The sequence below is a fragment of the Brienomyrus brachyistius genome, chromosome 9 (genome assembly GCF_023856365.1).
Source record: "Brienomyrus brachyistius isolate T26 chromosome 9, BBRACH_0.4, whole genome shotgun sequence".
Lineage (NCBI taxonomy): Eukaryota > Metazoa > Chordata > Actinopteri > Osteoglossiformes > Mormyridae > Brienomyrus > Brienomyrus brachyistius.
The window spans coordinates 6,834,472-6,856,624 of NC_064541.1; the positions used below are offsets into that span (position 1 = coordinate 6,834,472).

The 22,153-nt window shown below is 48.2% G+C and overlaps 1 protein-coding gene and 1 long non-coding RNA gene across 2 annotated transcripts in view; one reads left to right on the top strand and one right to left on the bottom strand.

Annotated features, from left to right (window-relative positions):
- The first annotated feature begins 524 nt into the window (after positions 1-524).
- LOC125748622 (focal adhesion kinase 1-like) overlaps positions 525-22,153 on the top strand; it is a 40,582-nt gene continuing 18,953 nt past the window's right edge. Inside the window, 26 exon segments of the mRNA XM_049025011.1 lie at positions 525-1,172; positions 3,237-3,451; positions 3,453-3,473; positions 4,792-4,815; positions 4,817-4,912; positions 4,914-4,960; positions 8,658-8,745; positions 8,939-9,018; positions 9,191-9,253; positions 10,113-10,167; positions 10,980-11,120; positions 11,901-11,978; positions 12,380-12,487; positions 12,661-12,778; positions 13,177-13,210; positions 13,808-13,860; positions 15,734-15,749; positions 16,174-16,232; positions 16,653-16,673; positions 17,305-17,402; positions 18,587-18,671; positions 19,386-19,486; positions 20,117-20,232; positions 20,629-20,729; positions 20,932-21,021; positions 21,767-21,971. Of these exon segments, the coding sequence (XP_048880968.1) occupies positions 1,094-1,172; positions 3,237-3,451; positions 3,453-3,473; positions 4,792-4,815; positions 4,817-4,912; positions 4,914-4,960; positions 8,658-8,745; positions 8,939-9,018; positions 9,191-9,253; positions 10,113-10,167; positions 10,980-11,120; positions 11,901-11,978; positions 12,380-12,487; positions 12,661-12,778; positions 13,177-13,210; positions 13,808-13,860; positions 15,734-15,749; positions 16,174-16,232; positions 16,653-16,673; positions 17,305-17,402; positions 18,587-18,671; positions 19,386-19,486; positions 20,117-20,232; positions 20,629-20,729; positions 20,932-21,021; positions 21,767-21,971 (2,192 nt within the window). The 5' untranslated portion in view covers positions 525-1,093.
- Positions 10,242-12,448, bottom strand: LOC125748623 (uncharacterized). The gene is made up of 3 exons (XR_007399634.1): positions 12,337-12,448; positions 12,017-12,137; positions 10,242-11,030 (listed from the first exon to the last, which is right to left on the bottom strand). It is a non-coding gene; the product is annotated as an uncharacterized LOC125748623 (long non-coding RNA).

Genomic DNA, 22,153 nt, shown 5'->3' on the forward strand with positions numbered 1-22,153 from the left:
ATACGCTCCCTTGTTCCTGTGTTTCTCCTGCGAGATCGCATGTAAGATGAGTTCGGCGTACCCACTGGCGCCCCCTGCTGGGCCCTGGTGACCTTGACTCTCACTGGAATCTCTTCACGCTGAAACCTGCTCCTAGGCCGCGATTAGCCTGCAGTGTCGCCCTCAGGCCCTCCCAGCACATACACCGTTAAATTGCTGCATTTGTTCAGGTTCTTTTCCCGCATGTGTTGTATTTATAAACCAGGGAGAGTTTTGTTGCGCAACATTTTTTTTTTTTTGGGGGTGCGGGGGGGGGGGGGGGGGGGTTAGAATTGCCAACAGATCAGTCGCCTTTTTTGATTTTCTTTTAAGGGGCAGGTGGGTGCGTGTTGCTTAGCTGAGCATTTCCAGATGTGCACCTCGCGTCGTTCTAAGAAACAGCGCCACCTCTAGGTGGGGTCAGCTATGAACACTGAAGGCCAAGTGCGAGGAGTGCTGGCATTTGTGTCCTGGGATTGCTGAGCTTAGATAAAGAAATAGTTACTGTAAATGTTTTAAGTGTATAATAAATAAAGAGATCACTTAGATATGGTAATTAAATGTGAGTAGCCTGATAGTATGCAGTTTCTGATTAGTCAGTGGTGGTTGACCTTAAGGGGGCTTGGCAGTTAAACAGTTAACTCGCAGTGATTAGGCAGGTTCTGCACGTGCCCGGGCCTCAGCCCCTGAGGCACCCATGCTGGCTGTGTTTCCTGCTAAGCCCCGCCCCCAAGATGCACATGCTGGCTGTGTTTTGCTAAGCTCCGCCCCACCCTGGAGACACCCACACTGGCAACATCCTGCTCTCATTATATTTGTTTACCTTTCGCCTGTGCTGATATCTTCCCGTTTTGACTCGGGTGGTGGGGGGGGACCTGTGATTCAAGTGAGGGGCAGCGAGGGCTTTGTGGTAACAGGATGTGACGTTGGCCAGGCGCGTGTGCATGTGTGTGTGCGTGTGTGTGTACGTGCCTGCGCGCCGTCCGGAGCAGGATGTGCAGGACCAGGACAGCGGCCCCGGCCCTTCCTGTGACGGCCCCGAGGCCCGGAGAGCGACTCGTGTCTCAGGACTCCCATGCGCTCCAAGGGCTGCGGGTGCGAACCTCGGCGAGGGCCCAGGGCACTCTGTGCCTGCTGGCCCTCGCTGTCCAAAGGTAGGTAGGCGGGCGAGTGAGAGGGCGCCTGGGTGCAGTGGGAGATAAGAGGCCGGTGTCGGGAGGGGGGGGGGGAAGGAGGGAGGGCCATCCACCCGTCATGGGCTTCGGCTCTGATGGTAGCTGCTAGGCTGTTTGTCTGCATCAGTTGCAAGCTGCTCAGGTGCCGTGCTGACAGATGTTCTCTGTTTATGCAGATGAGAGTTACTACTGTTTCCTGATTGGTTACTGTGCTGGTTTAACGTTTGTCTCTCTCTTTGTCTCTATGTCCCTGTCTGTGTCTCTCTTTGTGTGTCTACACTCTGTCTGTGTCTCTCTGTCATTCTATGTATCCATTTCTTTGTCTGCCCCTGTCCATGTATCTCTTGCCATCTGCCTCTTTTTCTGTCTGTCTCTCTTTCTCGCTCTGTCTATCTCTTACTCTGTTTCTGTCTGTCTCTCTTTTCTCGCTCTGTCTATCTCTTACTCTGTTTCTGTCTCTCTCACTCTGTCTGTCTGTGTCTCCCTGTCACGCTGGGTCTTCCTGTATCTGTCTCTCTTTCTAGCTCTTTATGTCTCTCTTCTTTCTCTCTGTGTGCCCCGTCTCTGTCTCTCCTTGAGTGTCTCTCTGTCATCCTCACTCCTCGTCACTGGTTCTTGACTCCATTAACATCAGTCTATGTCTACCGAGCCACAGGGGACTCTGAAGCCGCTTCAGACCGGCAGCGGCCTGATGAAGGCCTTATCCTTCCTGATTACTGTTTACAGTCTGTAGTGTTTGCGCTGCACTGCTAATCTCTGCAGGGGGGCACTTTCCTGTGCTCCCTGCCCTCCCACCAGCAGTCTGAATGCTGTGATGACTGTTTGCCTGAGTGAAAAGTGTAACAGAGCACCCTGAGTGGAAAGTGTGACAGAATACTGAGAGTGATATGTGTGTCGAAGCCCTGAGAGTAATGTTGGTGCCAGATCCCTGATAGTGATATTAGTGACAGAGCTGTGAGTGATATGTGTCAGAGCCCTGAGAGTGATATTAGTGACAGAGCCCTAAGAGTGATATTAGTGAGAGAGCCCTGAGAGTGATAATAGTGACAGAGCTGTGAGAGTGATATGTGTCAGAGCCCTGAGAGTGATATTAGTGACAGAGCCCTGAGAGTGATATTAGTGACAGAGCACTGAGAGTGAAATTAGTGACAGAGCCCTGAAAGTGATAATGACAGAGCCCTGAGAGTGATATGTGTCAGAGCACTGAGAGTGATATTAGTGACAGATCCCTGAGAGTGATATGTGTCAGAGCACTGAGAGTGGAGATGTGTCAGAGCACTGAGAGTGAGATGTGTCAGAGCCCTGAGAGTGAGATGTGTCAGAGCCCTGAGAGTGATATGTGTCAGAGCACTGAGAGTGAGATGTGTCAGAGCCCTGAAAGTGATATTAGTGACAGAGCCCTGAGAGTGATATTAGTTACAGAGCCCTGAGAGTGATATTAGTGATAGAGCCCTGAGAGTGATATTAGTCACAGAGCCCTGAAAGTGATATGTGTCAGAGCCCTGAGAGTGATATTAGTGACAGAGCCGTAAGAGTTATATTAATGACAGAGCCCTGAGAGTGATATGTGTCCAGAGCACTGAGAGTGATATTAGTGACAGAGCCCTGAGAGTGAGATGTGTCAAAGCACTGAGAGTGAGATGTGTCAGAGCCTTGAGAGTGAGATGTGTCAGAACCTGAGAGTGAGATGTGTCAGAACCCTGAGAGTGAGATGTGTCAGGAACCCTGAGAGTGAGATGTGTCAGAGCCTTGAGAGTGATATGTGTCAGAGCACTGAGAGAGATAAGTGTCAGAGCACTGAGAGTGATATGTGTCAGAGCACTGAGAGTGATATGTGTCAGAACCCTGAGAGTGAGATGTGTCAGAACCCTGAGAGTGAGATGTGTCAGAGCACTGAGAGTGATATTAGTGACAGAGCACTGAGAGTGAGATGTGTCAGAGCCTTGAGAGTGCCGCGAGTGAAATGTTGACGAAATGCCTGTTTATGAGAAACCTCAGTATATAACCCAGGCACATCAAAGCTGTTAACTCTGTCTCTCACAGATCTTGCAGAACATGACAGGCCCCTAACACCCACCAAAGGCATGGCCGCAGCTTGGCCTGGACCCCAGCCTGAACCATGCCCTGGGCCTGGGGCCAAGGCCAGACTCGGTGGGGTGCTGGAGCGTTCCCCAGGGGCCCCGGAGCGGGTGCTCAGGGTCTTCCACCATTTTGAGAGCAGCAGTGAGCCAGACACCTGGGCCAGCAACGTCCGGCACGGGAGACGCCACTGACGTCCGGGTGAGGAGATCGCGGGGGGCCGTGACTGACTATGAAGATTAGGACCTTGCTTTAAAGGGAGAAAAGCAGATAACATGTCTGAAGGTCTGCATCTTCACCAAGATATGCATGTATTACTTTAAGGGATAACAGAAAGAGGGAGGAAAACAGTGAAGTGGCATGGCAGCCGGATTCACAAATGTATTACAGGAGTTAGGGTTAGGGTCACAGTTGGGTAATTCGGGTCCGGAGAGTAAAAGTCCAGACCGGAATTTTGTTTCAACCAACCAGCTGAATACTCTGTCACTGTGACTCTTCGTGCTCAACTGGTTGGTTGAAATAAAATCTTGGTCTGGACTTTTGCTCTCTGGACCTGAACTTCCCAACTCTGGTTAGGATAAGCTTTTGGGGGACAGCTCTTAGTGTTAGAATTTAGAGATCAGCGATCATTGCTGGACACCACAGCACACAGTGCACAACAACGAAATGTGTCCTCTGCATTTAAACCCATATATGACATTGTGACATAGCAGGGGGCAGCTAATTCAGCACCTGGGGAGCAGTGCGTGGGGGACGGTACCTTGCTGGTGGGGATTCGAACCAGCGAGCTTTCATTTACAAGTGCGCTTCCCTAAGTGTTAGGCCATCACTGCCCCTGTTTTCTAAGACCTAACCCCCAGCACTGGTGGGGATAAGTAATTAGGTAAATGCATGTAAACTTAGTCCTTTCAATTTGTTCAGCTCAAAACAAATATCAGTAGCCCTGGAAAACCTCTTTTCATCTATATTTGTTCAAGATTAATGATATATTTCTGCTGAGTCTGGGTGAGAAAATATTTTTGCTTAATAGTTTTACGTTCCCTTGCAATACTTTTGCAATCCCTCCATTGAACAGAAAACTATTTCAGAAGATATTTTCCTAGCCTGACCTCATAGGGGCTCCATAAATTCCACCTATGTCTTACTGTTGATTTCTACCCAAAAATCATATTTTATCACAAAGAATTGAATAGTACGTTCAATGAGAAACATAATTGGGCAGAGGTAAATTTTAAACATTTACTGTCCAAATTGTTTGTGAGCCGACATCAGTTAAGTAGTTTTATAAAAGAAAGTTATGTTTTTGTTGTTTTAAAAACCTGAGAAACCTTGAATATAAAAATTGAGCATAAACGTATTTCATCCTGATTCTGAGTAAGTTCATTTAGACTTATGTCGTCCTGCCCTCTGCTGGTCTGGAGGAATATCATTGCAGCACGCATGCGCTGAGCACTGCAGTCATCATTAGGGTTAGTGAACATAGGGCAAACACGGTGTCCTGGGCTTGCCCCCCTTGTAGGGCATCATCCAGAGGATCCTGGACCCTCCACAGTGTGAGGAGCACTCCCTGCTTCGGCCTGCGTCTTTCTCACCTGCGGTCAGGGGAGGTGCACTGGCTGCATCCTGACATCGGCGTCACCCCACGTGAGGGAGAAGTTCGAGCAGAACCAAGCCCAGGAGCACTGGAGGTGAACTGGGCCGAGCGGCGCCGAACTGTGGGACAGGAAAAGCAGTCATGTGACTGCAACAGAGAAACGCTTTAGGGATCAGGGATGAATAATTTAGTGAGAGTGGCGGGAAAGGACATGTCTGGCTTGAAGAAGAATGTGGTTCCCAAAGGCCAGGCAAGCCGATCACTGATAGCTTAAATGGCGGAGACGGACATGACGGGGTTTGATGTGGGAGCTAGTCACTGGTGGTTCGGATGGGCAAACCAGTCGCCGATGGTGCTGAATAGTGAACAGTGTGTTCCTGTTGCCGTGGAGATGCATTCCTTCTCAACAATTGCAGGAGTCTCTGGCTGCCTTGAAGGGTACAATTCCAGATATTGGGGTATTTTTCTTTTATGTGCCTCTGAAACCAAGTTTCACGCTGAACTTGTTTGTACTGTACAGACGGTGGCCTCTGGGAAGGACTGTTAACTACGTCCAAGCTACCTGTGTTGTGCTGGATCTGGCCCTGCCCGCTAAGTGAAAGGTGGAGGTGTCCTATTTAATTACCTGCTTCTCAGTAGCAGGGTTTTCTGTGTGTGGGGGGGCTTTATGATGAGAAGGATATGGTTCTGTCTGTCAGGGGGCTTTATGATGAGAGGGTTAGGGTTTTCTGTGTGGGGGGGCTTTATGATGACAGGGTTAGGGTTCTGTCGGTCAGGGGGGCTTTATGATGAGAGGGTTAGGGTTTTCTGTGTGGGGGGGCTTTATGATGAGAGGGTTAGGGTTCTATCTGTCAGGGGGGCTTTATGATGACAGGGTTTTCTGTGTGGGGGGGCTTTATGATGACAGGCTTAAGGTTTTCTGTGTAGGGGGGCTTCATGATGACAGGGTTAGGGTTCTGCCTGTCAGGGGGGTTTTATGATGAAGGGTTAGGGTTTTCTGTGTGGGGGGGGGGCTTTATGATGAGAGGGTTATGGTTATATCTGTCAGGGGGCTTTATGATGAGAGGGTTAGGGTTCTGTCTGTCAGGGGGCTTTATGATGACAGGGTTAGGGTTTTCTGTGTGGGGGGCTTTATGATGAGAGTGTTAGGGTTTTCTGTGTGTGGGGGGACTTTATGATGAGAGGGTTAGGGTTCTATCTGTCAGGGGGGTTTTATGATGACAGGGTTAGGGTTTTCTGTGTGGGGGGCTTTATGATGAGAGGGTTAGGGTTTTCTGTGTGGGGGGACTTTATGATGAGAGGGTTAGGGTTTTCTGTGTGTGGGGGGACTTTATGATGAGAGGGTTAGGGTTTTCTGTGTGGGGGGGCTTTATGATGAGAGTGTTAGGGGTTTTCTGTGTGTGGGGGGACTTTATGATGAGAGGGTTTGGGTTCTGTCTGTCAGGGGGCTTTATGATGAGAGGGTTAGGGTTCTGTCTGTCAGGGGGCTTTATGATGACAGGGTTAGGGTTTTCTGTGTGTGGGGGACCTTTATGATGAGAGGGTTAGGGTTCTATCTGTCAGGGGGGTTTTATGATGACAGGGTTAGGTTTTCTGTGTGGGGAGCTTTATGATGAGAGGGTTAGGTTTTCTGTGTGGGGGGACTTTATGATGAGAGGGTTAGGGTTTTCTGTGTGTGGGGGACTTTATGATGAGAGGGTTAGGGTTTTCTGTGTGGGGGGCTTTATGATGAGAGTGTTAGGGTTTTCTGTGTGTGGGGGGACTTTATGATGAGAGGGTTAGGGTTCTATCTGTCAGGGGGGTTTTATGATGACAGGGGTTAGGGTTTTCTGTGTGGGGGGCTTATGATGAGAGGGTTAGGGTTTTCTGTGTGGGGGGACTTTATGATGAGAGGGTTAGAGTTTTCTGTGTGGGGGATGCTTTATGATGAGAGGGTTAGGGTTTTCTGTGTGGGGGGCTTTATGATGAGAGTGTTAGGGTTTTCTGTGTGTGGGGGCTTTATGATGAGAGGGTTAGGGTTTTCTGTGTGGGGGGGCTTTATGATGAGAGGGTTAGGGTTTTCTGTGTGGGGGGGACTTTATGATGAGAGGGTTAGGGTTTTCTGTGTGGGGGGCTTTATGATGAGAGTGTTAGGGTTTTCTGTGTGTGGGGGGACTTTATGATGAGAGGGTTAGGGTTCTGTCTGTCAGGGGGACTTTATGATGAGAGGGTTAGGGTTTTCTGTGTGGGGGCTTTATGATGAGAGTGTTAGGGTTTTCTGTGTGTGGGGGCTTTATGATGAGAGTGTTAGGGTTTTCTGTGTGGGGGGGCTTTATGATGAGAGGGTTAGGGTTTTCTGTGTGGGGGGGCTTTATGATGAGAGGGTTAGGGTTTTCTGTGTGGGGGGGCTTTATGATGAGAGGGTTAGGGTTTTCTGTGTGGGGGGGCTTCATGATGAGAGGGTTAGGGTTTTCTGTGTGGGGGGGCTTTATGATGAGAGGGTTAGGGTTTTCTGTGTGGGGGGCTTTATGATGAGAGTGTTAGGGTTTTCTGTGTGGGGGGGGCTTTATGATGAGAGGCTTAGGGTTCTGTCTGTCAGGGGGACTTTATGATGAGAGGGTTAGGGTTTTCTGTGTGGGGGGCTTTATGATGAGAGTGTTAGGGTTTTCTGTGTGTGGGGGCTTTATGATGAGAGTGTTAGGGTTTTCTGTGTGGGGGGCTTTATGATGAGAGGGTTAGGGTTTTCTGTGTGGGGGGGCTTTATGATGAGAGGGTTAGGGTTTTCTGTGTGGGGGGGCTTTATGATGAGAGGGTTAGGGTTTTCTGTGTGGGGGGGGGCTTTATGATGAGAGGGTTAGTGTTTTCTGTGTGGGGGGGCTTTATGATGAGAGGGTTAGGGTTTTCTGTGTGGGGGCTTTATGATGGGAGTGTTAGGGTTTTCTGTGTGGGGGGCTTTATGATGAGAGGGTTAGGGTTTTCTGTGTGGGGGGGCTTTATTATGAGATGATCAGCCTGAGGCTCTGAAGGTCTCATGTTGCCAGTGATTCATTTAATCAGCTTTGATGTAAAGTTGTGTCTCTCGCTGTTCATAATCGCATCCATATGTTGCTGTTCTGCATTGTGCCTCTGGGACTTTTCCTTCTGGTTTGAAGTAAGGCTTCCAATGATGATTGTGAAACTAAAAGGAAAAGTGCATAGAAATACTTTGATTTCCTGGCAGCATTTAGCGTGACGCCCTGACCTCCACCACCACGGATTGCTAGTCTTGCCTAATCGAGGGCTGAGCTCATGTTTTTAAATGAACGGCATAGGTCCCTGAGCACTTTTCTGCCGTGGTTAGAGCTCGAGGGATCGGTTCACGCAGAGTTACTATTTTGGCATGCGGGTGTGTTGCATGTTATGTGGTATGCGGCTCATGGCGGTGCTTAACACGGAGTTCAGCATTATGACGTGTATCTGCAGCAGTATGAGCTACGCAGCCTATTGCTGAGTTGATGCGGGGTTCACTGACTTCAGGAAGAGCTTTGCCACCCCCCTCCCCCCCCCCCCCCCCGCACATTTACGTTTATCTTCTGCTTTGTCGTGTTTCTGACATGCCACTCATGTATGTGTGTATATGTACTGTGTAGTTATGCAAACCCCCCATTCGTCTAATTCTCAGTGAAATCCTACTGTAGCTGTTAGATGAAAGTCCTTCAAATGCCCTGTGTGCTCCGTGGCCAAGCATTGATTTCAGTTTGCCGAATATGTGTGTGGTTTCTTGGCTTGACTCCTCATCATCGTGACCCCCCCCCCCCCCCCCCCCCCCCCAGGTATGAACTCCGCATTCGCTACTTGCCGAAGGGATACCTGACTCAATTCATGGAGGACAGGCCAACGCTGAACTACTTTTACCAGCAGGTATGTGCGAAACCAGTTTGTTGGCAGGCCCCCCGCTGGTGGTGTGCTTCGGTGATGGGGCCTGCCTTCTACGTTTGCTGATGGGGGGTGTCACCATGCCGGCCTTGTGGCCCTCGCTGGGGGGTGTCCTTGCTGCTAACCCCCTGGAGCTTACAGTGTTACAGTGCTTAATATACTGCTATTCGCTTTTTAGGTTAAGAGTGACTACATGTCGGAAATTTCAGATCACGTCGACCAAGATATCGCTCTCAAGTTAGGCTGCCTTGAGATCAGGTGAGTGAAGGATGGTAACTAATACCTCAGGAGATAAGAGATAAATAACTGATATCTCAGTCCTGTTCTGTATGTCCTGTAAGTCCTGTATGCTCTTTCAGCTGTGTTTTCCTCTCAGACACAGCAGTCTAGCTCCTCCTGTCTTCACTCACTGTAAATATCTCTCTTCTAGGAGGTATTTCAGGGAGATGCGTGGAAATGCTCTGGATAAAAAGTCAAATTACGAGTTACTGGAGTAAGTAATGGAAGTCGCCGTCCTGATGTTTAAATCTAGATTTAATTCAGATACTGCTGCTTATCCTCGATCCTGTGATCTCCTGTGATCTCCTGTGATCTTCTGCGTGTCTGCTGTCATTTATATTGAGCTAATGACTGCAGTTCATTTTATTTACTATCTTGTGATGGAGATGGTGAAATGATCAGTGATTCTGTACAAATTATGATTACTGACAATTTAAACAAGAACAAGTATATTAACCCTCCAACAATATTCATTTCCTGTCTGTTTGTCCCGGTTTGCTTTTATTGGTTCTCGTGAACAAGCCCATTGACGCTATATTTTTCCCAGTTTTCACTGAGGTCATTTCCAGATCAAATAACACCCCTGTTCCACAGCTAGGGGGCGCTGGACTCGAGGGAGAGGATAGAGAGGCCTGGGTGAGAGTTAAGGGCACCCCAGAATATCCCTTGGCTGGATGATAGTTACTGGATCCAGTTGACAGGCCTGGGGATAGGTGGGATAGTGATGGGGTATGTTGATAGGAGCATGGAGGCAGGTTGGCTGGGAACTATGAGGCTCAGATGAAAGCAGGAATGTGTCTGTTAACCTCTGATTCACAGTACAAATGCGCCTCTCCTTGATTGGATGAAAGTCGAGGTTGCCCCATTGGACTGAGTTCTGAAGAGGGCCCATGTGACTCTGTGCGTGTGGCTTCACTTGCTAGAATGCTCCTTCATCTCTGCATGTGCTGGGTTGCCAGACTGTGCTCCCTGCTCTCACTCTTGATGACAGATACAGTGTCGATGATGGTGGCTTCACTGCTTTAATCACATTCTAGTCACACTGCATAGAGTAACCTGTCCGCTTTCTGCAGGAAGGATGTCGGCTTGAAACGCTTCTTCCCCAAAGCTTTACTGGAATCCATTAAGGTGAGTGAACCCCCCCCCACACCCCACCCCACCCCACCCCTTCCCAGGTTCACCTGCTTGTTTAAGGAAGTCAGAGTCCAAAAATGCTTTATCAGCAGTTTCCACCAGCCTTTGAATTTCGCAGGGGTGAGGATAATCTTCAAATAAATGAAGAGGTGTAAAGTCCCTTAATGCGTCCGTGTGCGTCTGTGTGTGTGACTGCGTGTGTCTGTGTGTGTGTCTGTGTGTGTGACTGTGTGTGTGACTGTGTGTGTGTGTGACTGTGTGTGACTGTGTGTGTGTCTGCGTGTGACTGTGTGTGTGTCTGTGTGTGTGTCTGTGTGTGTGACTGTGTGTGTGACTGTGTGTGTGTCTGTGTGTGTCTGTGTGTGACTGTGTGTGTGTCTGTGTGTGTGTCTGTGTGTCTGTGTCTGAGTGTGACTATGTGTGTCTGTGTCTGTGTGGGCTTTAGCTAGCCAATAAGATTAGCTAACCATCCCCTTTTTAAACCTAGAAATTATAGGAATTGTGTTGCATAAAACTCAATTCCAGACTTAGAACAGCCTTTCTTTCATGTCATTATTAATCTGTTGACCCATTGATTCACACATAATGGGGGATGGATTAGGCAGAGTGGCTTTAATAATTCAGGGTCCCCTTGTCAGTCCAAGCAGCGCTTGGCTGTTTAATAAGAACATGCCACTCGTACAGCTATCCGGAATAATGCACCGTGATTTGAGCCCAAATCCTGCACAGTGTGTCGTCTACACCTTATTTCAGATGAACAGAACCAGCTTTTGTGATCTCTTGTTGGTCTCCTGCGTTCTCTGTAGCCCAAGACGCTGCGAAAGCTGATCCAGCAGACCTTCAAGCTGTTCGCCAACCTGAACGAGGAGCAGAGCATCCTCAAGTTTTTCGAAATCCTTTCACCAGTTTACAGATATGACAAAGAGTATTTCAAATGCGCCCTCGGGGTAGGTGCTTGCCAACAAATGAGGGAATACTTTGATCCATGAAAATGCGCAGCTGGCCTTGTGTGTACACATCATCATAGTTCTATCTGTGCCACGGAGCATGTGCAGTAACTGTGCTCTACAGTGACACCTGCTGGCCAAGGAGAACTAACGCAGTTGTCTTGTGTTTTTGAGTTTTTGGATCAGTTAACTCAAGGCAGTTGAGGATTTACCTGCTATCCACCAGCATCTCTGCATTGTGAGGCATTAACCATCATCTGTTTATAACCCTAACCCTAACCCTGTCTACCACCTTTTCTGCATTGTGTCTATACTGCTGGTCACTTTGTAACTGATACACGGAGGCTTGTCAGGGGAGGTGTGTGTGTGTGTGTGTGTGTGTGTGTGTGTGTGTGTGTGTGTGTGTGTGTGTGTGTGTGTGTGTGTTTGTGTGTGGGGATTAGGTTTATATTACATTTTGGGGACCAAATGTCCCTGACAATTATAATGAAAACCAGTTTTTTTTACGTTGTGGGGACCATTTTTCACCTTCCTGCCCTCATTTCATTGCTATCTCTCTCTCTCTCTCTCTCTCCTCTTTTTCTCTCTTTCTCAGGCTGTATGCATATTCTATCACTCTTCTCAGTCTTCCTACACAGACATGAATTTGACATTCTGTCACCTTTGACATCTTAATGTTTGGTTAACGTCCTTTGACATCACACTGACTTCATAACATTCGGTTAATGATAAGTGGCCTTGTCTGTCCCCTCCCGCTCTGCCCCGGCCGCTCCCTGAAAGTCGAGCTGGGTTATCGCCGTCGAGCTTGCAATTGGACCTGAGGAGGGGATCAGCTACCTTACTGACAAGGGTTCGAGTGTAAGTGTGTTACCTCAATCTCAGCATATTGTACTTACGCTGCCTGTGCAGATCGTCCAGTAGTGGCTCGCAGTGGGACTTGAGCCTGTCTCCAGTGACATAAGGTGACCAAGGGGGCATGCCAGGAAGGGAGGGTGGGCAGGATTCAAACCCCCAACCCTGGAGAATGTTAGGATTGGGGGGGATAGGGAGGGATGTTAGGATGTAATATTTCCAAAAAAACAGGTTTAAAAGACCAAAAAGACATCAGTATACTAATTACTAAATAAAATCACCTGCAGGTATGTTTGCGGAGAAACGTTTCAGTTATGGGTTCATCAGTGAGATGAATGGAAGCAGCAGTTAGGGTTCTCCTCACCTCTGCTGATGACGCGCGTCTCCCACTCCGTCTGTCCTTCCAGCCTACCCATCTGGCTGAGTTCAGCCATGTCCAGGCCATCCAGTTCCCCGGCCTCGAGGACAAGGACAGGAAGGGTGTGCTGCAGCTGGACGTGTCGGGGGCCGTGGAGGTACGAGACTGGCCCCCAGCACCAGGAATACTGAACCAAGCAGAGGACTGAATGTTCCAGAGAAATGCCGTCTGTGTGACAGCACCTGTCTGTGTGTGACGGACACATAGAGCCTCCTACTCTCCGTCCTGCTCTTTTAATATCCCCCCCCCCCCCACCCTGTAAATTCACAGCCCCTGACTGTCACGACTTCGTCACTGAGTGCGGCAGAGAACATGGCCGACCTGATCGACGGCTACTGCCGCCTGGTAAAGGGGGTGTTGCAGTCCTTCATCGTCCGGCCGCTGAAAGGTGGGGGCCGTCCCCGCCCCTTTAGTGAGCCTCTGTCTGTTCCCCAATGTCAGTTGGGTGTCAAAAAATGTGTGTCAAAACAGTTACTGTGCCTTCCAGTTTTCTGACTGAGTCACTGTAGCTGCTCTGCTAACAAAACATGTCAGTGTTGAGCTTTAATCGAGGTGACTTTACTTTCTTACAGCTGGGTTATTCACAGAGAATGTCAAAGGAAGTGAATCTCTGTGCTTCACTTAATTAACTTTAATTGTAGGCCTCAGCTGTGATGGACGTGTCTCTGTGTAGAAAACAGGACTCGTTCTTAAAACCTTTCATAAGTTACCCCCGCCCCCTGCTTCCTTGTTCCTGCACGGTCATCCTTCTGATTCATCGCTCACCAGTTCTGCTTTGTCCCACAGAGGGAGAGAGAGCGCTACCGTCAGTGCCCAGTGAGTACACTCTCAGAAAGCCCTTTCGTAAGTCACAGCGATCACAGCAGAGAGCTTCCTGTAGGGGCTAAGTGACTCTCGTAGGAATAGAGCTCAAGATTTTGACAAGCTCAAGCAGAATGGAGATCAGAAAGGCCAGCCGTATAGCAGAAGCACCTTTTAAAGTCATATGCATGTGCAGAAGGCAGCTTAAAGCACTGGGCTCTAGGTCTTCAGGCATAGATTTTGGGGCGGGGTTTTTTTTTGCTGTGGGGGGAGGGAGGTGGCTTTATCAGATGTCCACTTTAATGCTTTAATGTCACATGTCTCTGTTCCTGTAATTTAGTGGATTTTAACTGCAAGTTTTAGCTGCATTTTACAAATCCTATCAGTAACCGTTTGATCAAATAACTGTTTGTTCCTCAAACAACAATTCCCCCTCACCAGATGATTGTCAGAATCACTAGACACCCTCAGTTGGTAGCTGCCGTGTGTCACGCTGCCGCAGACCCCCCTCCTGCGGAATGGTACTGCCCAGTCCCATGGTGTCGGCGGGATTGTCTGCCTGCCAGCTTCCGTGGACCATGTACAGCATTGAGCTCTTCAATCCTTTATTTTACAGAGCTGGCGGCAGCGAGAAGCGGCTTCAGGGAGGCAGGACGCGGGCTGTCTCAGGTAGGAGCATGGCGTTCAGCCTTCCTGTGCCTCTCTCAGGGTCATTTGTTCAGTGAAAAGATTAGTGTTACTTCACAGTGCCCCATGGCTCAGTTATATGGGGGTTTTTGTTGTTCTTTTTTGTCGTCTACTGATGACGATAATGCTTGTATAACTCTTATCACAAGTCACACAACTGTCATCCAATAATAATTTTCATAATAATAATAATAATAATAATAATAATGAAATTATTATAATAGTAGTAGTAGGCTTATGCAGTGAAGTTGCACACCTTTGAAAGCACCTGACCCTTGATCTTGAATTTAAAGGAAACCTTTAGCGAAATGTTCCCATTTTAAACTTTGTTATTGCCATATGATACAAATGGACTTATTTTCCTTAGTTTTCCATAACTCGCCTCATTGTTTTTCCTGTTAGAAATCGCTCTGTCACCTTTGAATGTGCAGAATGAGTTTTCTTCGTGTGACTTTCGGTGCGGCACTTAGAGGACCTTAAAGTTGTTGAAGGAGCCCCTTAGCGCGGGCCGGTGTTGTGATGAGCGTGACGTAGCCGGCTGAGCTTTCCTTGTCACGACGCGTTTCACAGCCAAAGGCTCGTCATTGCAATGCCCTTTTCGTGTTTGTTTTGATGGTTGTGAAAGATTCTGGTCTGCTCTGAGAGTCGTGTGGAGGGTGGAACGCTTCCTCTTTCCATGGCTTTTTATTACTTAATGGCCATATTGCTACATCCTATTTTCTGCCCCCACTAAATAGTGCTCCCTGTCCAAAAAGGACACAAAGCATTACCCAAAGCAAACCAAGAGCACCATCTAGTGGGGTCAAAAAATATAGCAAATGGTTCAAGAAGGATCATTTTATCCATCCTTGGTGATGAGACTTGAGGAAACGGGTTAAATTTGCTGGCTGGATGCTGAGCCTATATCAGGACTGCAGGACGAAGTCATGGTGGAGCAAAGGTGATGTAAGTTCCACTGTAGAGAACTGAAGTCTTCCCCCAAGCGTCTATTAGTATTTATTTTTACTGATAAATGAGTTTTTAATTTCTGCAAGCATACTGTAGTTTTAAACCTGTTACAGTGAGTTTGTGGTTTCCAGACATTACTGAAAGTCCCCTTATTGAGCTCTGACTCTCTTTAGCTGTTTTTGTACCTGGTTCATTTCTGGAGGGAATGGAGCCGTCACACGATTCGCTGCTATATTTTATATGGCTCAGCTTGTCGGCCCTGCTCCGCCTTTTGTTAAGCATTTACATTTTTAAATAGTGATACACATGTAAAAATATCCCAGTGTATAATTAGAGTACGTCTGCTGGGCTGAGGTAGGTCAGCGTCATGGTGGAACACCAAGGAGAGGACTGGCCAGCAGCGGGGGGGGGGGGGGGGGGCAGCCCAGGCCGGTCAGATGGTGGCGCCGTAGAGTGGTGTAGTGTTCCGAGGGGACACTGATGTCACTATGGTGCGAAATCGTTCTGTGCTCGGATCTGCCTATGGATTCCAGGGCACCCCCTCTGAAAAGGTCACTTTATTTAAAACCGAAATACGATCATGATGATGCTTCATGACAGGACACAGGGAAGAGATGCACTAGCCGCTACACGGAATATCTTGGCATGTTTGGATGAATTTGGGGGTCTGTGGGGGGGGGGGGGGTGTTCTACTAAGCAGGATTAGGAATGCTCCTTACCTAAACTCTTAACTAGACAATCATGAATTCTAGCTTAAGTTAACCCAGCTAACTTGAGAAATCTTGATTCGTGAAACACCCCCTTGCAATAAGGGACAGTGCTTAAGGTTGTGCCCGACTCCTGACCTCTGACCTTTCTCAGTTCGTTCTTTGTCTCCCTGTCTTCTTCACGCCGCACGGACCTGCAGATGAAGTTAGCGGGGGATGGTATGAGTGCCCCTATGTGCCTCTGCTTTCCATCACTCCTTTTCGTAACCCACAGGAAACTCTGGCTGTGTCACAAGTTCCCATTCGTCCCAACAGTGCGGTCATGTGACTCACCAGTGGCATGACCTATTGATAATAACTTCCAAGCATATGATCATTCTAAATTTATCAGCGCTACAGATCGCAAGCAGGCCGCAGCGGTTTCTGTGCATTTTTACACTCAGATAGCCTTACAGTCCACAGGAGCTGCTTGCATTTTTGTGTCTTTCTTGAGAGATGCTGGCAGATGGGTTGTTTGCGTGTGTTGAGTGTGGGTGACTGGCTCGCCCTATTCACACTCCCCCCCACCAACCCCCAAGGGCTTGCCCCCCATTTTCCCACACGTACCTGCCCACCTGCAGCTTTTTGTCCTATTTTTTGCAGAGACAGACGACTATGCAGAAATCGTAGATGACGAGGATGTCCACACCATGCCCTCCAGTAAGTATGCAATGCCCTCAAAATGCCCCTCGCAGCCCCCAGCTTCTCAGTGTACCCCGCCCTCACATGGCCCTGAATCACGACCCCCAGCTTCTCGGTGTGCCCTCGCCCTCACAAGGCCCCAAGATCATGGCCCTCACCTTCTCAGTCTTTGCCAGGATTGCCCCTCGACCAGAGTTTCGGAGAGGAGCTGTTGTGTTTTTGACACAGGTGCGTGGGGGCACAGTGACGCAGGGGCACAGGGCCACAGGTGTAGGCGGGCATGGGGGCACAGGGCCACAGGTGCGTGGGGGCACAGGGACACAGGTGGGGGGAGGGGGGGGCACAGGTGTGCAGGGCTGTCCTCGCTCATTGGCGGCTTCCACCTTTCTCTGTACTGAATAATGCTGTTTCTCTCCCCCTCTGCATTCACTGCTGCAGAAAGCTGTGGGCTTTATAAAGGTAAAGCGTCTGTCCCATGCCCGAAACACCTGCTTCCGCCTGTCCTGCGCTGTGACGTGTTACCCTTAAATATTATGTAAATGTTATAGAACCTCCCCCCCCCCCACTGCTGCCCAGTCCTCTCCTTCCGCCATGACGCTGACCTCACTCAGCCCAGCAGACATACTCTAATCCTTGTATGTATGGGGAACATGCTGGTTCAGTGCACTGAAGAGTTCAGACTAACTATCGTCCCTGGCTTGTGACAGTGTGATGCCCTCTGATTCCTGGGATAGACTCCAGGTAGTTATAGAACTGGATGGATGGATGGATGGATGGATGGATGGATGGATGGATGGATGGATGGATGGATGGATGGCCTTTATGTGACCTCTGTGTTTGACATCAGGGTGATGACAGTCATATGATAAATATGACTGTCAGTTTCTCTAGTTTAGCCAGGAAGCTCGTTTCACTGAAACCCACATGATTGTGGAATCACGCTGACGTGACGTATCGGGTGACTCTGAGTGCATGAGGGCTGCGGCCCACACTCCGTACTTCATGTAAGCACTCAGTGGTCTGTGGCGTGTGACCCTCACCATTGTGCACACAGACGTGTGCCCTGACCAGTGCGCCCTCACATCCATAGCCAGAGACTACGAGGTCCAGCGAGAGTGGGTCCAGCTGGGACGCTGCATCGGAGAGGGGCAGTTCGGGGACGTTCACCAGGGCGTCTTCACGAGCCCGGTATGTTTACAGAGCATAGCATTTGTATATGTGCATAACCTCCTGTATGCTTTAAATCATCCTTGAAGTACTTATAACATCTATTACAAATAATAAGGGAAAGCCAGAAGCCAAATAAATGACTTGATAATGTAAAATAAAATCAGTTTTCCTGCCTCCACTCTGAAAACACTGTTTCATATACAGTAAAATCCCATTATAATGGACTCGCATATAATATATTGAATATCGTCTATAACGGACGGGGTCCGCTGGTCCCGGCCTTGCGCCTTTAAGAACATGCAGAAAAAGCATCGGACTCGCATATAACGGAATTTTGCTTATAACGGACAAACAATTTTGTCTCCAGGGCCGCTTTTAGCTGTAATTCTGTTCAGTTATAATGGACATGCAGGCTCCGCCTAAGAGGCGTGTGGCGTACCGGTGATATCCAGCACAGATACATAGTCGAGATTATTAACTGTCATGCATCTGGTCAGGTAAAGTTGGATTACAACATGTACAATATAATAATCCATACCACAAGTGTGTCTGCTGGGGTGTGGCATGAGTAAATGGTGTCCTGTAGTTGTGTTCAGGACATACGGCAACTCTGGATATAACGGACTGTTTTGCCAGGTCCCTGGAAGTCCGTTATAACTGGATTTTACTGTACCGAAGTTTAAGCAGCGTCCCATTTTGTCAGCACGATAATGCGATGTGGGGAAAACGAGAAGGGAAAGGAAAGTATCTCTTTGTTCAGCCTCAGCAGTATGACAAATCGGAGCAGTAGGAGTGGGGATAAATGAATGAAGCCTTGTTGCTTTTTAGCTGCCACCCCCCCAATGTCACTGATTGACAGTCGACCCAAATTGCGCTCACAACCTAGCACTCAGCATGTCGCAAATCCAAGTTTTGTTTTTGTGAATTTATTACATTTTTTTCAGAATACTTTCAATTTGTGGTTGGTTGGATGAACGGGTGTGGAGGGCCGCCTGTATCGGTTCACGTTTATGTACAGTACACTAGTGTCAGAGACTCGAATGGGGTGGTGAATCAGACTATCTAGATTTAACCCATCAGGAATATATTCTCATCTGACGCACATTTTTTTAGGTTTTGTTCTTTTTAATTCTGGATTAGTGGATGTTTCCACTCTTAATCTACCTCTCTGTTCCGTTTTCTTCCTGTTCTTTCCTACACAGGGCCACTCCTGCCTGTCCGTAGCGGTCAAGACGTGTAAAAACTGCACTTCGGATAGCGTCAGAGAGAAATTCCTACAAGAAGCCTGTAAGTGTTTCCTGTTCACTCTCAGCGATGTCTGACTGACACACAGGTGTGCGGCTTTGGTTGGTTTTAGCTGCGGATCGATGTAAAATCCCCTGTTTCTCGTGACTCTGGGGCGTCCTGGGCGAAGGGAGTAATGACACGAGAGTATTGGAGGACACCTCAAACAGCAGGGGCCACTCTAGGGGCTCTGGAGGTCCAGGCAAAAAAGCTCTTCAACTCCCATGATATGGTAAAATTATTCATTATTTTAGCGCAAGGACTAAATTAATAATATCAAGAGCAAATTTAATAAACAGTCCTTTATTTTCACTTTTGTGAAAAATAGAATACACAAGTAAAGCAGATTTGCCGTTGCAATGTGCACTGTAATCGCCGCCCTCGGGGGCCCCCTCCCAGGTCGAGGGCCCCTAGCTGCTCCCTGTGCCATGCCTGTCCTGTCGCTGTGCCTCTGATGATCAGGAGCCCTGGCAGGTGGCAGGAACATGGCCTGCAGCACCAAGATGCCAGCCACTCTTCTGCCAGGATCTACTGTGATAGTTTGAACAAGCTTAACTTATACATCCATTTTTAGTGATATTTATTTTTTTACTTGCTAGTTCTAAAGATGAGTAATGCTCCTGTGCTGTTCGTTTGATGTCTAAGTAAATGCTGATATCGAGTTACTTGTCGTGCTGGGGTGCAGGGCAGGCTGATTTGGTAACTTTGCTCCCGCAGTGACCATGAGGCAGTTTGATCACCCGCACATAGTGAAGCTGATCGGCATCATCACCGAGAGTCCAGGCTGGATCGTCATGGAGCTGTGCACCCTGGGAGAGGTGTGTGCGGCATGTGTGCGGCATGTGTGCGGCATGTGTGCGGCCACCATCGGCTTGAGGGTGCAGCCAAGATCTCCCTGCGCTGACATTTTCTTACACAAATTATTGAGATGCTTCTGTCCGTCTGACACTTTCTGCGGCTACTGAGGGGCCTCTCGACCAAAATTAATAATCATTTTGATCCAAATAAAGCAGGTTTGAGGTTTGCAAAAGTAAAGTGTTCCAGGTGCCTCAGGATGGTTTGTTTAGGTTTCCCACACAATCACTAGCGGCAACGCCATCCCATCACCCCGCTTCTGTCTGTGGCTGGGTTCGTGTAGAGTTCGCATCCTGTTAGCCGTTAGCGTTCTGTTTGCTGTAGCCTTAAGCCCTCCTGTTAGCCGTTAGCATTCTGTTTGCTGTAGCCTTAAGCCCTCCTGTTAGCCGTTAGCGTTCTGTTTGCTGTAGCCTTAAGCCCTCCTGTTAGCTGTTAGCGTCCTGTTTGTTATATCGTTTAGCCCTCTTTTTACCCATTAGCATGCTGTTTGCTGTAGCCTTAAGCCCTCCTGTTAGCCATTAGCATCCTATTTGCTGTAGCTTTAAGGCCTCACCGTTAATGATCGGCTCATTTTCCGATATTTCTGACTTCAGCTGCGTTCCTTCTTACAAGTCAGGAAGTACACCCTTGGTTTGGCCTCCCTCATCCTCTTCGCCTACCAGCTGAGCACAGCTCTTGCTTATCTGGAAAGCAAGCGATTTGTGCACAGGTAGGTAGAGCTGTGCCTTTGTTTTGGTGCTTTGCTCGTTTGGGTTTGGCAGTGTTGGGCATCATGATCTTGACCAGTATAAGCTGTTGGAATCACACTTCCCGAATGGTGGGTTTGATTGTCACCCCCACCAGTGTGTGTGTTTGTTCTCCAGTTTCTTGAAAGCTGAAGCCCAAGACATTTAATTAGGTGAATTTGCCACTATGAATTGCCTGTCGTATGGGGGTGTGACCCTCATCCAGGGCACTCCCTGCCTCATCCCCTGTACTTGCTGTGAAAGACTTCAGGCCTACTGTGATCCTGTATCGGATGCTTGTGCTAGAAGATAGATGGATGGATGGATGGATGTTCTTGTTTTGTACTTGTCTGTGGCTTGAATGCATCATCTTTTCTCAGAGACATCGCTGCCAGGAACGTCCTGGTGTTTTCCGCAGACTGCGTCAAGCTGGGAGACTTCGGCCTCTCTCGATACATGGAGGACTGTTCCTATTACAAAGGTGCTCGGTGATGTTGGGATGTTGCGGTTTCTGTGGCTACGAATCGCCATGAGAAACCACAGTGTGGGTTTGATCCCTAAAGTTAAAGTAGGAGCTGTAAGAGGCACATTTGGGTTTTGAATTACAGTAGATGTGTGATTTCGGACATGCAGGGTTGCTTGTTAAAATAACGTTTACAATAATTGTCTTTTTCTTTTACCAGCTTCCAAAGGGAAGCTACCTATTAAATGGATGGCCCCTGAATCCATTAACTTCAGACGCTTCACCTCTGCTAGCGACGTGTGGATGTTTGGTGAGCTTTGACAGTTTATATCCATAATTAATGTATCTAAAATTAGATTTAGCTCTTTTAACTAAGAAGTTAATCACCACTTAGGGGTATCACTGCAGCTCACGGTAGAAGAGCCCTTTGGGAAATGGACTGATTACTCTCTGTAGGCCTTTGAGAAGCAGGAAACTGATGGATTACTTTGTGTACTGTACTCCGCAAAAAACATTCAGTCGAAGACAATGTTCAAGGCTGTTTATCTGGGTAAAAAGCGTGTATTTGCTCAGAAAAAAAGATTGCAAAAATGAAAATGTATGCAAGTTAATAGTAGCACTATAACATCTGAACAAGAATTTCTTCTGTTTTACAAAAAGTTACTGGTATCTTGTTACCAAACCTCTCTTCTGAGGCACCCCAGCCACTCCAGGAATTTGTTAAATTTTCCCACCAGCTCAATTAATTAATTCACTTAATTAGTTTAATAAGCTCAGTGAGGTATTCAGAAGCCATACGTGGTGGGATAATGGTTAAGTAAAAAAATATATGGGTGCTTTGGAAGATTACTGCAAACACTGGGGTGACTTTAGGAGAGGTTTTGAAATAGCTAAGCTGACACGCTTTGACACACATGATGTCATAGTTATACGCTGACATGAAAGTCATTTAAATATTACTTTCTGCCTGAAGCTTTTTCACAGCATTGTAGGCCTTTGAGCAGCAGGAAACGGATGGATTGCTGTGCCTTAATTGCACCTGTTTTGTGTTGTAGGCGTCTGCATGTGGGAGATCCTCATGCATGGGGTCAAGCCATTCCAGGGGGTGAAGAACAACGACGTCATCGGCAGGATAGAGAACGGCGAGCGGCTGGCCATGCCCCCCAACTGCCCCCCCACCCTGTACAGCCTAATGACCAAGTGCTGGGCCTACGACCCAAGCAAGAGGCCCCGCTTTACTGAGCTCAAAGTACAACTCAGGTGAGCGTGGGCCAGTCGGGGTTCCTCAGGGTGCCTCTATCGGTCCGGACACCTTCCTGCTGGTGATGCCTTTATATTGAAGTGACATTTACCTTGGGTTTTCCTCCTTTGAAATGAAATGATACCCGTGGGGAAATTCTCTTTGCGCCTACCCCGTCTCCATGACACACATGTAGGCAAGG